General features: G+C 39.3%; 1 protein-coding gene across 1 annotated transcript; it reads left to right on the top strand.

The window, feature by feature from the left end:
* The first annotated feature begins 221 nt into the window (after positions 1–221).
* Positions 222–7383, top strand: LOC306874884 (uncharacterized protein). The gene is made up of 4 exons (XM_079425180.1): positions 222–363; positions 5074–5400; positions 5606–5914; positions 6008–7383. Exons 1-4 carry the CDS (start codon positions 318–320, stop codon positions 6142–6144), a joined length of 819 nt encoding a protein of 272 aa, XP_079281306.1. The 5' UTR covers positions 222–317; the 3' UTR covers positions 6145–7383.
* The last annotated feature ends 10325 nt before the right edge of the window (positions 7384–17708 follow it).

Below are 17708 nucleotides of genomic sequence, written 5' to 3'. Positions count from 1 at the left end.
AGACAGTTACAGGAGAGAGCAGGGTCTCATGAGCAGATCATATGGCTGCTGTAAAACACTTTTAACTTCAAGTCACTGATCATGTTATGGGTCAGTTTATTTCTGTTGACAACAACACCATTGATCTACAGGATGTTGAGGCCCACAAGCTCAAAGCAGAAAAGGTAACATTGTGAAATGAGCAAAAAAAGAGCCGGATGTTCTCATGCATTCTGACTGACAGAAGAGTTTCTCGTGATTTCAGTACAGATCAGCCTCGCATCAGTGCAGCTGTCATTGTATTACTGATCCAGTCTTGAAGAGTTTGTCTTTTGAAGATGTTTCACAGATTTTGGTTCTGTTTGTGTTTGTGGCATCTGAATGGTGAGTTTGAAATGTGTTTTTATGGCTTCTGTTCTGGTAGCATGTAATAAATTACTGGTTTAATTCATCAGAGAGGATTAACATTCACTGTTATTCTCATACGGAAATAATTTAATATCAAGTTTGAATTTAGGTTTACTCAGGTTTATAAGGGATTGATTAAAATAATTATGAAGCTCAGATACCGCATTAGTTTTAGTGTGACATCAACGTAAAAGTGTCTTTTTTATCTACACTAGTGGCCAAAAGAGATGTCCAGAGGGGAGTGGATTGGTTTGTTTTTAATGACTGTACAAGTTTGATTTAAACCATCAAAATATGAGTAAAATATTACATTTTTTTTTATATTTGGCATCAAATATAAAAACATAAGAAGAACAAAAACATAAAATTTGGTTAAGATATACAGTTTTGTGCAAAAGTCTTAGTTTTTCACCACTAGTATTTTGACCAACAGAATATGGTTTTAAGTCAGTTATTTCTATCTTTTGCTGTAGTGTGTCAGTAGGAAATATCAGTTTACATTTCCAAACATTATTTTTGCCATTATTCGTAACAATCCACTGAGATTTTTGTTTGCAAAAGAAGTCTGACAGCAGCCAGTGCTCCCCACAGAGATCTGATCTCACCATCATCCAGTCTTGGCCACACGTCACTTCAAAATTCAAATTAAAAAAAAATAAATATAACTTAAATTTTTGTATTAAGTAGAGCATGATCTCATAAATTGTGGATATATTTTTAATGTGATGAGAACTTTTAAAATATTTTTTAAAAATGTGTGTGGTGATGGAAATGACAGGGGGTTGTGGAAATGATAATGAATTAACATGAATTTGGAGAAACAATAGAGATATTTATTAGAAAAATGTCATGACAATAATGGAGGAAGCAATACTGCGAGTGATCAGTCTCTTTGAGTAAGCAATGGGTAAGGGCAAACAAGCAGCAAGACGATGACAACGAGTGGCACAGGGACCTCAATGAACTGGACAGAAGAATGGTGGTGAAGAGATTATCCGCTGGTGAGTAGTGATGTAATCCAGACACAGAAAGAGGAACACAGCAACACCGAACGGAACTCCGACTCACGAACAAGACAGCAGCAATGATCAGGAACACCAACAGGAACATAGATCCAGAGACAGCACGCGAAGACATCAAACAACGATCTGACAAAGGAGGGAAGAAACTGGTGAGCGAGTGTATGTATGTATATATATATATATATATATATATATATATATATATATATATATATATATATATATATATAGATAGATAGGTGTGTTGATGAGCTGCAGCTGGCGCTGCCAACGAGACTCAGCTGAGATGCTGATCAGCGGTAATTGGCCCACGTAGTTCTGGGGGAGGTCAAGGCAGTCAGAGGCGTGGCTAGTTGGCTGAAGTTGCGAATAAAACGCCAGTAGAAGTTGGCGAACCCCAGAAACCTCTGTAGGGCCTTACGGGAATCTGGACTTGGCCTTGACCTTCTCAGGATCCATGCGCACTCCCTATTCAAAATGCCCCCTGGGGGTGTTAAAAGCAGTCTTCCACTCATCCCCCTTCCTTATGCGGACCAAATGATAGGCATTACGTAAATCCAATTTTGTGAAAACTGACGCTCCCTGCAACCTCTCGAAAGCTGAAGACATCAACGGCAAAGGATAAGTAATCTTTACCGTGATGTTGTTCAACCCCCGGTAATCAATGCAAGGACGCAGAGACCCGTCCTTCTTCCCCACAAAAAAGAACCCCGCCCCTGCTGGAGAAGAGGAAGGGCGGATGAACTTAGATGCTAGAGAATCAGAAATGTATTTCTCCATAGCCTCCCTTTCAGGAACAGAAAGCGAATATAACTTGCCCTTAGGCGGAGACGTACCTGGCAGTAAATCTATGGCACAGTCGCAAGGACGATGCGGAGGAAGAGAAGCTGCTCGAGACTTACTGAACACTTCCCTCAGGTCCTGGTACTCTGCGGACACGTTAGACAAATCCACCGCCTCCTCCTGAAAAACAGAAACAGAAACAGACGAACAGGCAGACACTAGACAGGACTCATAACATCTATTGCTCCAAGCCACGATGGATTTCTGATGCCAGTCTATTTTGGGGTTGTGACGGATGAGCCAGGGGTGACTGAGAACGACAGGTGCAAGGGGAGAGTCCATGATCAAGAAGGAGATGGTCTCAGTGTGATTGCCTGACGTGATGAGGGTGATGGGTCCAGTAGTGAAGGAAATGGTGGGAAGTTCACAACCGTTGAGGGCGTGGACCAAAATCTTGTGTGAGAGAGGATTGATGGGGATCTGAAGCTTATGTGCAAATTAACTGTCCAGGAAATTACCCTCCGCCCCAGAGTTCAGTAGAGCCTGACAGTCAAATGAATGTCTCTCCATCTGAATGTTGTCCATCTCAGTCTTACCGGAAGGAGGGTCGATGATGTTGATGAGGTCTTCTCGGCGGAGATTCCACCCGATAGTAGCCTCATAGTTACTATCGTGCTTGGCCTTTTACTGGGCAGTTGTTCAGATAATGTCCCGCCCCTCCACAATATAGGCAGAGGCCCTGGGATCTCCGCCTCTCCCTCTCCTCCCGGGAAAGCCGAGCCCGCCCTACCTGCATGGGTTCGTGATCGTAGGTGGGACTGACCACATCCCCGTCGCTGAACCGCTGACTCACAGCTCCTCCAGGGACTCGACTGGCAGGTGCGCGTCGTTCTGCTCTGGAGAGTTGTGCATCTACCCTTAGTGCCAGATCGACGAGCCCATTGAGTGTAGTAGGGAGGTCCAGGACGTAGATCTCCTTCTGGACGCGGTCAGCCAGCCCATGCAGGAACATGTCCCACTGCGCCTCCTCGTTCCAGCGACACTCAGCCGCCAGGGTCCGGAACTCGATGGAATAGTCCGATACCGATCTTTCACCCTGACGGAGATCGGCGAGTATTCTGGCCGCCTCCCTCCCGGCAACGGCACAATTGAATACCCGCTTCATTTCATCGGACAGTGCCTGGAACGAGGCGCATCATGGATTCTGGTTCTCCCACACCACCGTTCCCCATAGTGCCGCTCTCCCAGTCAATAGCGTCAGTACGAACGCCACCTTGTTCTGTTCGGCACCAAATGTTCTTGGTTGGAGAGCAAAGTGCATGGAGCACTGTGTGAGGAATGCTCTGCAAAAACTGGGCTCTCCAGAGTATGACTCGGGAACAGGCAAACGCGGTTCCAACTGGAAGAGGGTCTCAGGTGGTGTGGGGGGAACGGGCGGCGTGGATGGCGCAGTGGGAGCTCGCAGATGTTAGAATTGCTGGGTGAGCTCGGACACCTGCGCCACTAGAGCCTGAATAGCACGACCCGTGTTATTCAGACTCTCTTCCTGGGAATCCATCCTGTTAATACTCTGGGTGATGAATGCCTCCAGGTAATTAGCTGAGACACTCGCTGCTTCCATAGCTTGGTCAGATCGTTCTGTCATGACAATAATGGAGGAAGCAATACTGCGAGTGATCAGTCTCTTTATTGAGTAAGCAATGGGTGAGGGCAAACAAGTAGCAAGACGATGACAACGAGTGGCGCAGGGACCTCGACGAACTGGACAGAAGAATGGTGGTGAAGAGATAATCCGCTGGTGAGTAGTGATGTAATCCAGACACAGAACGAGGAACACAGCAACACCGAACGGAACTCCGACTCACGAACAAGACAGCAGCAATGATCAGGAACAGGAACATAGATCCAGAGAAGCCATCAAACAACGATCTGACAAAGGAGGGAAGAAACTGGTGAGTATATATAGGTGTGTTGATGAGCTGCAGCTGGCGCTGCCAACGAGACTCAGCTGAGACGCTGATCAGCGGTTATTGGCCCGGTCACGCCCACACGACCTACACACACACACACCCACAACACATATCAACAGTAACACGAGACGAGAAGGAAACAATGAATTAGTGAACCGTGACAAAAAAGTCTTTAACTCATCACACTCATTAAACTCACTTCACAAAGTCATTAAACATATCAATTGTACTTTGTAACCATAAATGTCATGATTGTTACAATTAATGGCAAATAGAATGTTTGGAAATGTAAACTGATATTTCCTACTGACACACTACTACTGAATTAAAACCATTTTTTGTTGTTGTTGTTGTCAGAAATACTAGTGGGCTAAGACTTTTGCACAGTAATGTATATCTGATACAATTATTTGGGCAAAAAAAAAAAAAAAGCAATACAGCTACAGGCTTTATTTTATGATTGAAAAACATAAGCTCAGAGGGAAAAACCATACATTGACTAGACCATAATCAGTCATTAATATTTTGTTGGCTCTCTCTTGCTTTTGCATGTATACATAATTTCTTTATATGACAGTCTCGCCAAAAATTATATCTGCCCAATTTGGCATGTTTCGTTGCATTATCATTAATAAAATGATTAACTCCAAGCACACCTATGCAATATGCTTACAAAATGTGTAACAAATTTTAAATAATTTGAATAAAGTTTGAAGATGTAAATTTTTGTAGGCCTGACATCACTTTTGGCCACCACTGTAGTTATTGTTCCATATATAAATCTATTTTTTTTTTCTTTTCATTCGTCATGTTTTGTCTTTTGCTGCAGAATATTATAAACTTAATAAGCTTCATCAAACCAATATCAAGTGATTCTAAAGCTTTATTCAGTGATAAACTGTGTTCTTTAGGAGTGTTTGGTGATGATGAACTGAAGTCAGTGTCAGTGCTGGAGGGAGATTCAGTCACTCTAGACTCTGGTCTTAATGAAATAATGGATGATGATCTGATTCAGTGGACATTTTGGATTAAAAACACTGTAATAGCTGAAATCAATGTAACGGCTGACAACATGACTATATATGAGGATGTTCTTGACGGGAGATTCAGAGACAGACTGAAGCTGGACAATCAAACTGGATCTCTGACCATCACAAACTTCACAACTGATCATAATGGAGTTTATAATAGAGAGGTGTTCAACCGTATGCGCAAAACTTTCTTTCTCGCTGTCTATGGTGAGTTCCTCCATTATTTATTATTTTTTATTCACGAGATACAGTATTAATCCACACTCTATTTTGCTTCTTTGGTGTCTGTTCTGTTGTTTTATATTATTTTTAATTTTTAATTTTAAACTAATTATGTAAACAAAGTATTTAAACAGTATTAATTTGTAACAAACCCCGTTTCTGTTTGTTCTGTTTGTGTTTGGTGATACAGAAGAAATATCAGTGAAGAAGGGAGATTCAGTCACTCTAAACTCTGATCTTACTGAAATAATTGAGGGTGATCAGATTCAGTGGATGTATATGAATGAAAATGCTTTAATAATTGTGATCAGTCAACGGGCCGGCAGGATTACTGTAACTGAGGATGTTCTTGATGGGAGATTCAGAGACAGACTGAAGCTGAACAATCAAACTGGATCTCTGACCATCACAGACACCACAACTCAACATTCTGGACGTTATGTACTATTTAAATTTGGACCAAAAGATTCATTAAACGCTTTCAGTGTTTCTGTCTATTGTGAGTACAGATCATTTGTTTTGTCCTTCATTTATTCTTGATATTAACGTTTATTGACTGAGCTGATCTCAGTTTGATGTGTTTATTCCTCAGACTCTGTTCACTGTTGTGGTTCTACTGAAGCTGTGATCCGATTGGTCCTCTCTGCTCTGGTGGGCGTGGCTATTGTCGTTATTCTGGTTTATGACATCAGATCCAGAAGAGCTGAACAAGCACATAAGACAGAATGAAAGACACCAAATGTCAAAATTTGATTGTTTGCCCTGTCGTAAAAATTTAAAAGTGCCATAGATGATCCATGAATAATCAAAATATCTTTTTACAATGACCACAAATTAAAGGGGTCATGTGATGCTTTTTTAAAGATCATTATTTTGTGTATTTGGTGCTACAGAATATGTTGACATGCTTTAATGTTCAAAAAACACATTATTTTTCAAATACTGTACATTATTGTAGGTCCTCGATGCCCCGCCTCTCTCAAACGCATCGTTTTCAACAAGGCCCCTCCTTCCGACAAGGACAGTGTGCTCTGATTGGCCAGCTGACCCAGTGCATTGTGATTGGCCGAACACCACAAGCGTGCATCGGAAATGTAACGCCCCTTACCATAAACGCGAGCTTCAGCTTTATAAAGACAGTTAATAATGTCATTACTTTTACCATCAGTTCAAGCCCGAAAGAGGAACAGAGTGGCGTGACAGACACAGTGATGATGCTATATTTGCACACAAGCCACGGTTAAGACAGCTGACTCCACTGTGATGTGACCCTGTCTCTCTCTCTCACACACACAACGCAAAACTCCGCATTTGAACAGTCAATTGCAAATACTTAAACTAATAACAAAGCATACTTACAGTTGCTGATTCAGAAGTGCCAGATTGTCATAGCAAAGTTGGAACTGACCCATTTTTTTAAATAAATATCCTTTGTGCACAGTCAGCCTTGTACTCTCCTAGGTTCACGAAACTGTCGTCCATAAAATGCGTTGCACAAATTCGAACATCTGGGTTGTGCTGTTGTGTTGTAAGTAATCTTAATGATTCCTAACTGCATTTACTTTCAGAAAGCCAAATAAAGTGCTTTTGCGTTTGCACAGAAACACACAGCGGCTGTGTCTCAATTCCAAGAATGCAGAGAACGGACTTGTGTTCTCGTGGAGACCTGTCTTGCAAGGCTTCCTTGGAAGAACGAAGGATGCGAGAACACAGAATGCATCCTTGTGAGGATTTAGATGTACTGCGTTCTTGCTTAACTGACCGCATAGTCTCAGCATAAGCAGTGGCCAATGAACAATAAATATAACATAACATTACAAACAAATGTCATAACTTATTATAACATTTCATACTATTATAGATATTATTTTCATATAATTGTATATCGTTTTATTTTACAGCGTTATATGTTTAACTATGACTATGTTAAGATTCATTTTAATATGCCAATAAAAATACTGCAGACTTTCTCCGGTTCTTACCACTTTATTAAAATTAAGCAAAATAAACGATAAATGTTTACTTTCAAGAGCGCGTTTAAAGCTTCCGTACACCAGCCACCTGCAGCGTCTTCTGGGATTTCTAACGGCTCGATTCTCTCAAGTCTGCACTTATATCAAGAGTTATATTATAAACTTGTATTACGTGACGTAGTGGTGTCTGACTAGGGGCGAGACGTGGGCTGATGACATCATCGTTTCACAGAATATACGGATTTGCGGTCCACACGAAAACGCAAGGGCGGCGTTTTCAGATTTATCCATTTCTGGGAAAAAATTGCGGTTTCACTCTCCCAAAACGCCAGATGCGTGTGGACGGAACGCCAATACGATACAAAATTTTTCTGTATACAGTTAAATGCGTCTGCATGTGGACGGGGCCTGAGTAAGTCCTTAGACCTTGATTAGCTTGTTCAGGTGTGTTTGATTTGGGTTGGAGCTGAACTCTGCAGGACTTTGGCTCTCCAGGACCGAGCTTGGCCACCCCTGGTTTAGGCAATGAGGGTGGTTCATTCAGCACATTGTACCACAGAACCATGGGCCACCTCCATTTTAAACAATTTTTATTCAATGTATTGGTCCTCTTAGAGGACTCATCAGACAAGTCTTCACTGTCATCACAGAGTGTCTTCTTCATCTAGGAGAGACTCCAGATTTAACTTGTGGCACATAGTCTAGGTCATTCGGGGGCAGTCGTGGCGTAATGGATAGAGAGTTGGACTTGTAACCCGAAGGTCGTGGGTTTGAGTCTCAGGTCCAGCAGGGATTGTAGGTGGGGGAAGTGAATAACCAACACTCTCTCCACCCTCAATACCATGACTGAGGTGAGACCCTTGAGCAAAGCACTGAACCCCCAACTGCTCCCCAGGCGCTGCAGCATTGGCTGCCCACTGCTCCGGGTGTATGTTCACTACTGCGTGTACTCTTGGATGGGTTAAATGCAGAGCACAAATTACTCGGCCACACACCCCTTTCATCAGCATCAGATATTTCAGACTCTGAATCAGGACTAAGAATTGCCTCATCTTCCTCATCATGCAGCATCTCTACAAACATTTCAGCCATTAATCTAGAATGTCTGAGATCAGCCAAACTAACACTCTGGAAAAAAGAGTGCACAACAACTGATTATATATTGTCACTGACAAAACCATTACTTTTAAGGAACACTGACAGACATAAAGGGTGACCAATAGTGTTGATTTATGACAAAAAGTAAAAATTATGAAATGTGGAGATACGACGTTTCCGCCTGACAGCAATGATATACTTGTATGTAATAACGTATTATTTTGACTTTTATTTTGTTAACCTAGCTAACCTTAGCTAGCTAAAATAGATTATGTCAACAACAAGCTAGCTAATAGTATTGGACATGTTTCTCTTTTTCACTAATAATGGATTTCAAGGTCAAGGTAACTTTAGCCTCACATTCAAATATTATATACAGTTATCTTTCACAATATATTCTATGTTAATAAATGATAAAATAAGACTAAATGCATCAATTATACAAAAGCAGCCATATTGAGTTGTAAAATGTGGGGCAGGTGAATAGTTTTCTGCATTAAATATGTTCCTACTTGCAAACAATTAGCACATATCAAAGGTTTCTTTATCCTTTTTTGACCCATGTGTGTAAAATTGATGTAGAAATACAAAAAGTAATACTTTATAAAGTAAAGAAAGGACAAATAAACAATGATTTGAGGAAATCAAAAACAAGATATTTAAAGGTGCCATAGATGATTGTCTTCAGAAACATTTTTTGTTATTCTAGTTGAAAGTCTCTTCACATCCCAATAGCAATCATTAAAGCTAAGTGGTCTAAATTTATTTATCTGAATTTATATATTCTGTGGAAGGTGTAGAACCAAGAAATGTTCGTCCAATCAAAACGCTCGGTCCGAATTCAGAAATGTCATTGTCTAGATCAGTTTAGTTTAAATAGTATCTGCTAAATCAAATTGACGATAATCACTAGAAAGTGTCCCCAACTGAGTGGCAAGGAACCAAAACTCCCTCTTTGACAGAATGGATTCGTGTGTTGAGACAGTTATTGTTAGATTTCTTTGGCGATTTTAATGACGATGTTTAGTCAGAGACTTGGTGATAACCTTTGATGGAATGGTGTTTCCCCATTCAAGGATAGAGAAGCTGAGCTGCCTTACATTTACATTTACATTTAGTCATTTGGCAGACGCTTTTATCCAAAGCGACTTACAATTGGGGAATACAAAAAGCGATTAATCTTGAAGAGGCAATCAGACAGAGGAAGTGCTCGTAACACCAAGTCTCAGTCATTGTTCAAATATGTGCAAGCTAGTAGGTGGAGAGAAAGATAGAGGGAAAGTTTTTTTTTTTTTTTTAGGATGAAGTCAAGTACTGCCGAAAGAGATGAGTTTTCAGTTGTTGCTTGAATATTACCAGGGATCCGGCGTTCCGGATAGGGGTGGGAAGAATATTCCACCAGCCAGGAATGGTGAACGAGAATGTTCTGGAGAGTGATTTTGAGCCTCTCTGTGATGGTACCACAAGGCGTCGCTCACTAGCAGATCTCAGACTTCTGGAGGGGATGTAGGTTCGTAATAGTGAGTGGAAGTAGGAGGGTGCTGAGTCTGTGGTAGTTCTGTACGCAAGCATCAGTGTCTTAAACTGGATGCGAGCTGACACTGGTAGCCAGTGAGCTTTAAGATACTAAATATACTGTAAAGTGTATTCTGAAAATACTTGTATTTGGTTTTATTTTAAAATGATTTCAAATAATTGATTGTTAATGTATACTGCCTGATTTTGCCTAATACTATCATAAAATAAATGTGTATATCTTTATTAACAAAGTATGACATTTATAATGCATAAAATAAATATACATTTTAATCTTCAGTTTTAAGAGTGAAATTGAAACCTGTTATGGTTTGCCACTTTGTTTTATCTGTACAGGAATCTGTAGTTCTAGCTAGATCGGTAGACAGAAACAGCTTCATCTGGATGTTATTGGTTGGGTTGGGGGGGGGGTTCTAGTAAGAGTTTTCTATGAAGAACCGCACAATCCTGTCTCTAAGCAAAATATCTTTACATTGAAATAAAACTATTCCATTAATAGTCAAATAAGAGTCGGATGCTGAACAGGATTGAATCTATTGAAGCCAGTATCTGATTCAGCACTCATGCAACATTCACTTTTCTGCTGTTTTCAGAACTAATTTAAAAATGTAAGACTAACAACAGCTGAAGGAGATTTTAGAGAGAAACACTCTCAGGATCTCTTGACCACATGAAATGGCTCCTTTAAGATATTTTTTAACATCTCCAGTCTGTGAGAAATTTATGGGGCCCTTGTGAAAATAACACTATCGAAAATATTGTATCAGGACGTTGCGGCTGACTGGAGTTCAGATGCTGTAAAATTATCAGTAAAACACATCAAAACGGTTAAATATGATTGACTGATAGTAGATTTTCTCATGACTTTACTACAGATCAGCCTGACATCAGTGCATCTGTGAATTTAATCGAAGAGTTTGTCTTTTCATATTTGTGGACTGATTCCGTTGAAGATGTTTGACAGATTTTGGTTCTGTTTGTGCATGTGGCGTCTGGTTGGTGAGTTTGAAATGTGATTTTATGATTTCAATTCTTTCTTCAGATTCAGTTTTTATTTTTCTAAATGTCCTTTATATTAAACACTAAAGCTCAAACAGCAGCAGCTTTAGTTTCAGTCGTGACGTGATTCTCATCTGAATTAAAAGTGTTTTCTGTGTATGATGTTGTGTGGAGCTCAAATCAACTTCAGTTCCTGCATCAGGAAATCAGTTTATATTCAAAATCACCACAAACATAATCTACACACCAGTTTGCTTCTGCTATGTCATTAATTTTTGAAATGTAAATTCCAAGTTATTTACTTTAGTAAAGCATCAAGTTATTTAAGTCTTAATCTTTTTATGTTTGTTCTTCAGGTGTGTTCGGTGAGTCGGTGACGGAGGGAGAACCAGTAACTCTACACAACGATCTTCATAAAAGGATGAATAATGATGTGATTCGGTGGATGTTCGGATATAAAAGCATAGCTAAAATTTGTGTAACGGATGGAAGAATCACTGTAAATTATGTCCTTAATGGGAGATTCAGAGACAGACTGGAGCTGGACAAACAAACTGGATCTCTGACCATCAGAAACACCAGACCTGAACACGCTGGAGTTTATGAACTACACACCAACTGTTTGACAAAGAGTTTCGTTCTCACTGTACAACGTGAGTTAACTGTTCATTTCTCCTGATTCATATTTTATTCACCACAAAGGTTAAATTCTTAATCAACACACCATTTTGCATCTGTTTCCATGTGAGTTTATTTAAAAGTTTTCATTTGTGATCTGTTTCAGGTTGTTCTTCATGCATGGTCGGTGATTTCGACGATATATCAGTGGTGGAGGGATATAAATTCACTTTATTCCCTGATAGTACTGAAATGATGGCAAGTAATGTGATTCAGTGGAGGTTTGTACCTCCAAACGCTTTATTAGCTGAAATCAATAAACAGACCAACAGACTTGCTGTATATGATGATGTTCTTGATGGGAGATTCAGAAACAGACTGAAGCTGGACAATCAAACTGGATCTCTGACCATCATGAACATGAGAACTGAACACACTGGAGTTCTTGAACTAAGGACCAAAAATGTGAAAAAGAGTTATATTTTCACTGTCTATGGTGAGATATTTGAGTTATATTTATTCCAGCTTTAACTTAAATCTAAATGAATACCTTATCATTTAAATGTTGTTTTATTTGTTAAATACATTTTAAAAATAATTTTTTAAATACAGATTAAATATAAATAATTTTTACTCTACATATAAGATTGCTTTAAATGCTCCCTCAGTGTTTCTTCCTCATCTGCTTGAATCTTCATTCATTCTCTTCTGTATTTATTCTTTCATGTTTTCAGGTCGTCTGCCTGATCCTGTCATCAGCAGTAACTGTCCATCATCATCATCACCATCACCATCATCATCATCAACAACATCATCATCATCATCATCATCAGGATCTCATCCCAATCCCATCAGAAACCAGACTCAACATCTGGACATCAGCAAACTCTGTCACACATGTTCAGGTACAGCAGCGCTGATATTAAAGCTGATATTAACGTTTATTGACTGAGCTGATCTCAGTTTGATGTGTTTATTCCTCAGACTCTGAACACTGTTGTGGTTCTACTGAAGCTGTGATCCGATTGGTCCTCTCTGCTCTGGTGGGCGTGGCTACTGTTATTCTCCTGGTTTATGACATCAGATCCAGAAGAGCGCAACAAGATCAAGCACATATTCACACATCAGAAACCTAAATGTCATCATTTCTCAGATATAACTATTTTGTATATTATTTTTATAGGCTTACTTTCATCTGCTGCTGGTATTGATGCAGCTCAAAATATGTGTGTGTGTGTTTATACATATATATATTAGTGCTGTCAGTCAATTAAAAAATGTAATCGCGTTAATCACAGTCCAGGACTGTGATTAATCACGATTAATCGCAAATTTTAAATACTAGGATTTAACTGTAAATGTGTTGAAATAAAGAAAAGCATGACAAACTAGTTTAAGGAAACAGAACCTTTCACATCTCCGCAAAGTATAAGACATCATCCTTATTATTCTTTTGTTGTTTTTTTCAGCCATTATCAGCCTTTATATTGGCAGTAAAACGTTTTCCAAGCCACATCGCTTCAATCCCAGTATACATTTACCCAACTATTATCAAAAGTATTTCTAAATAAATACAACAAAACATTTTCTTGCGACCTTACATGAAGTAATATGACAAAATGCATTATGAAGAAGAATTGGACCTGTTCTGCAGGAGCATTAAAGCTAACATTAGCATCATGCTACATAATACAATTTATGAGATTAATAGTACACTTTTAATCAGAACTCACTTTAAATCACCATCGAGTGTTTTTAATAACTTACTTTTGCGATCACATGTGTATACACTTTGGGCGGTCGCAGTACATTATAAAAGTAGCCCAAAACCACAACCCACGGCTCTGTAATTTTTCCCGCGGCTGTATTTTCAAAATAGCCCAATTGTGTGGTAAAACCGCATCCCTGGCAACACTGGTTCACTGTACCCTTATCACATGTGAGTATACATATCTGTCACGCACTGTCGCTTTCTCTCTCTCTCGGACACACTCGGGCTGTATCCGAAATCGCCCCCTATACCCCCAAATTGTGCACTATTTGAGGGGACAGCCATTTTAAGTGGTGTTCGAAACCATAGTGGATGTTCTCGAGTGCACTCATTCAATCCCACAATGCACTGCAAAAACGAGTGTACAACCGATGTACACTGAGTGGCTAGAGAATCCCCAGAATGCACTGTGAAAGTTGCGCGCGTAATCATCCATTCATTAATTTTAGAAGCGCTCGTCCACGGCGTAATACAACAAAGGTACAAAATTAGTTGTAAATTGACTATTAGGGTTTATACATAATTTCCGTGACAGAGTTCAAGATAAATCCTTCAATCTTACTACTGGAGCTGCCCATTTCAAATGATTATTGAAAGTGAAAAAGTGAAAGTGAAGTGACATACTGCCAAGTATGGTGACCCATACTCGGAATTTGTGCTCTGCATTTAACCCATCCATCGTGCACACACACACAGCAGTGAACACACACACACCGTGAACACACACCCGGAGCAGTGGGCAGCCATTTATGCTGCGGCGCCCGGGGAGCAGTTGGGGGTTCGGTGCCTTGCTCAAGGGCACCTCAGTCGTAGTATTGAGGGTGGAGAGAGCGCTGGACATTCACTCCCCCCACCTACAATTCCTGCCGGCCCAAGACTCGAACCCACAACCTTTGGAATACGAGTCCGACTCTCTAACCATTAGGCCACCCCTTCCCCCCTATTAAACAGCAAGCAAACTTTGCAAAAGCGGCAGTCCTTCCGGTGCACTCAGTGTCCGAATTCACTCACTCGTTTTCATTCACTCCTTGAAGTGAACTGTATGAGTGGACTAAAGTAGGGAATAGTGAATGAGGGTAAAGGGGGCGATTTCGGATACAGCCTCGCTCTCTCTCTCCGCATTCGCTTCACTTTCGTCTAGCCCAGCGTCCCAGTGTGTATCCTAGCCACCCTATCTGCCCTAAATAGTACTGAAAATTACTAATATCACATATAATTTAGGATGGATAGTATGCACATTGCTGGGCACATTGGGACACAGACAATGATAGATTTCCTTCCGTACTGCGATGACGGCAAGAAGTTGAAGAAGTCAAACTATTAATTTGCGTTAAAAAAATATTAATGCATTAAAATTTTTAGATTAATCACATACGTTACAGCCCTAATATATATATATATATATATATATATATATATACGCACACACATTTTGAGCCACTGTCTTGCAGTGTTGTTGTTGTACAGATCCAATTTGAAGGCTTTGTTTATCTGTCAGACAAGACTCACAGATGTCGCTGTTCTGTCCATTTGTCATCTGTATCAAGAAGGTCTCCATCCTCTTTAGCCTGGAGGACACGGCGTTCGTGATTTCCAACAAGAATGTCAAATTTGGACTCGTCTGACCATAGGGCACTTTTACACTTTGAAACAGTCTATTTTAAATGAGCCTTGGCCCACAGGACACAACAGCGCTTCTGGACCTTGTTCACATATGACTTCCTTTTTGCATGATAGAGATTTAGTTGGCATCTGCAGATGGCATGGCGGATTGTGTTTACCGACAGTGGTTTCTGGAAGTATTCCTGAGCCCATTTATTAATGTCAATGACAGAATCATGCTGATGAGTGATGCAGTGTCGTCTGAGGGCCCGAAGACCACAGGTATCCAACAAAGACCTTCGCACTTGTCCCTTACGCACAGAGATTTCTCCAGTTTCTCTGAATCTTTTGATGATGTTATGCAATGTAGATGATTAGATTTGCAAAGCCTTTGCAATTTGACATTGAGGAACGTTGTTTTTAAAGTATTGCACAATCTTTTTACGCACTCTTTCACAGACCTCTGCCCATCTTTTCTTCTGAGAGACTCTGCCTCTCTAAGACATCCCTTTTATAACTAATCATGTTACAGACCTGATGTCAATTAACTTCTAACTTCTAACCCTCTACTGCACACATTATGATAGACCTAGAAAAAAAAAAAGTTTGACTCCTTTTCTTTTCTTGGAATGGCTTAACTTAAAGTGCTGTAGAAAAATTAAAATAAAATTGGGAAAAAATATTATTTTAAGGTACTTTATGAAATGTTGCCATATGGCAACAACATACAATAGTGGATCTAACTTAGAATAAGTGTAAGTTTACTTATAGTTAATATTTTTCCCCAGAAATGTTTGTGGTGATTCAGTTGGTGTAATTATAAGCTTTAACACAGTACTTCTAAACTTACACACTTTACATACATACATACTTTCCAACAACATCTGCTTTTATTTATTCCATTCTTTTTAGCTGAATAATGCTTTATATTCTTTGCATTTCATTACATTTTTCATGAATATTATTTAAATTTCTAATTTATACAGTTAAAACAAATATAATACTGTACATCATGTATCATAAAACACTGACATAAAGCCAAAAACCCTGTATTTCATGAAAATTCTATATTACACAATCTTATGATAGGACCACTATGAACTTGAGGCGCCCTCAAGCCTTGGCAACACATACATTTGATTGATTTACCAAAAACATTTGATTGACATTCACATACATTTGATTGATTTACTTGAGTATGACAAGAGATTAAGGTGTTGCTGCACTGAGTGGAGTGCGTGTGCATTCTGGGTAATGTAGTTCATGGACATTACTTGGGATAAGAAAAGGTTAAACCAACTTGTGAAGTGTGATTTTTGTGGTTTTGGTTGTTTCTTGCATGTTAGAGTGATGGGACAATGTACTAACGCAAAGATGTATTTGCAGATTGTAAACAGAACAGAGACAATTGTTGTAATACTGTCCCATTCTGTGCTTGCAGGTATGTATTATTGTATTTCTATTGTCTTATTATTGTTACATTAATTTTCAAAGTTCACAATTTTCTTGTTCTATATAAAACATGTCTTTGGTGTTGTTATGCACTTTATTGAATGGAACCATTTAAAATTGGGCAGAAAATTGAGCGGTGCACATCCGGGCCCCGCAGGAATAGCAGTAGAGCACCGATGCATGATCTCCAGCTGATGTCAGCCGCTCACCAGCAGGTGGCGCAAGCGGCTGTCGTTGAAGGTCATATGTGGATCAAGTCATTCTTTTACAAAAACTGACTTGCAGAAATGAAGCAAGTGCCAAGTATAAATTTGGATTATCGGGGCCAGTTCAAACATGTGGAAAAGCTGATTGTGTGTATGTTTAATTCAACATCTTCACTGTTTCCCTTAGCCTACATGTAAGCAGCTTTCTCTACCACAAAGGAGATTATAATGCTCTTTTACCCAACGCTGAAGTACAGAACTAACATTACATCTGAGGAAGACATATATTGCTTTCGGTTGCTTCATTTCTGTAATTTTATATCTTGGCTTGTATGACGCTGTGCTGTAATACTGGGCTTCCCCTCATACGTCAAACTCCTGCAATCAAGTTTTAGTCACAACTTGTGTGCCATTTCAGCTAATTTCTGTGGCATTATTGCAAAAGTGGGCACTTCAAAATACCTCAAACAACAAAAACAAATTCTAACCTTTGAGAGAAATACTGTTTTTTATGTATTTTATAATGTTTCAATATATATTTACAAAATATATATAAGAAAAGTTGTGGGAGGAGCAGTTGGCTACTTCCAGAAAATGAATGGCTCTCTATGGGCCTCTGCTGGATATATATGGTCATTACACTATTCTTTCAAAAACTCTCATTTCTACAAGTTTTTCTCTAACTAGCAGATGGCAGAATTCTACACCTAACACCTAGATCAATATCCAGAAACAAATCAAATTTAGATAATAATTTGTGTTTTATATATATATATATGCAAGCTAATGGTGTAGATGAGGTAAATAGGTACAAAAGTACTTCATATCTCCCAAAACACAGCTTTAATGTATAGATGAGAAGTAAAAAAAAAAAGATATATTATTTGTATGATTAAAAATGTATATAGTTTTGGGGTCATATTGACCAGATTTGTAAACATGGCATTTGAGGGTTAAATGATTATTTGTTTAGAAATACTTACTATACAATTGTTATTATGTATCTGGCATCACAACTGTAATTGTGACTCACCATAG

The sequence above is a fragment of the Barbus barbus genome (genome assembly GCF_936440315.1).
Source record: "Barbus barbus genome assembly, chromosome: 9".
NCBI lineage: Eukaryota > Metazoa > Chordata > Actinopteri > Cypriniformes > Cyprinidae > Barbus > Barbus barbus.
Note: the sequence above shows the minus strand (reverse complement) of the source record. Positions and strands in the feature narration are given on the sequence as shown.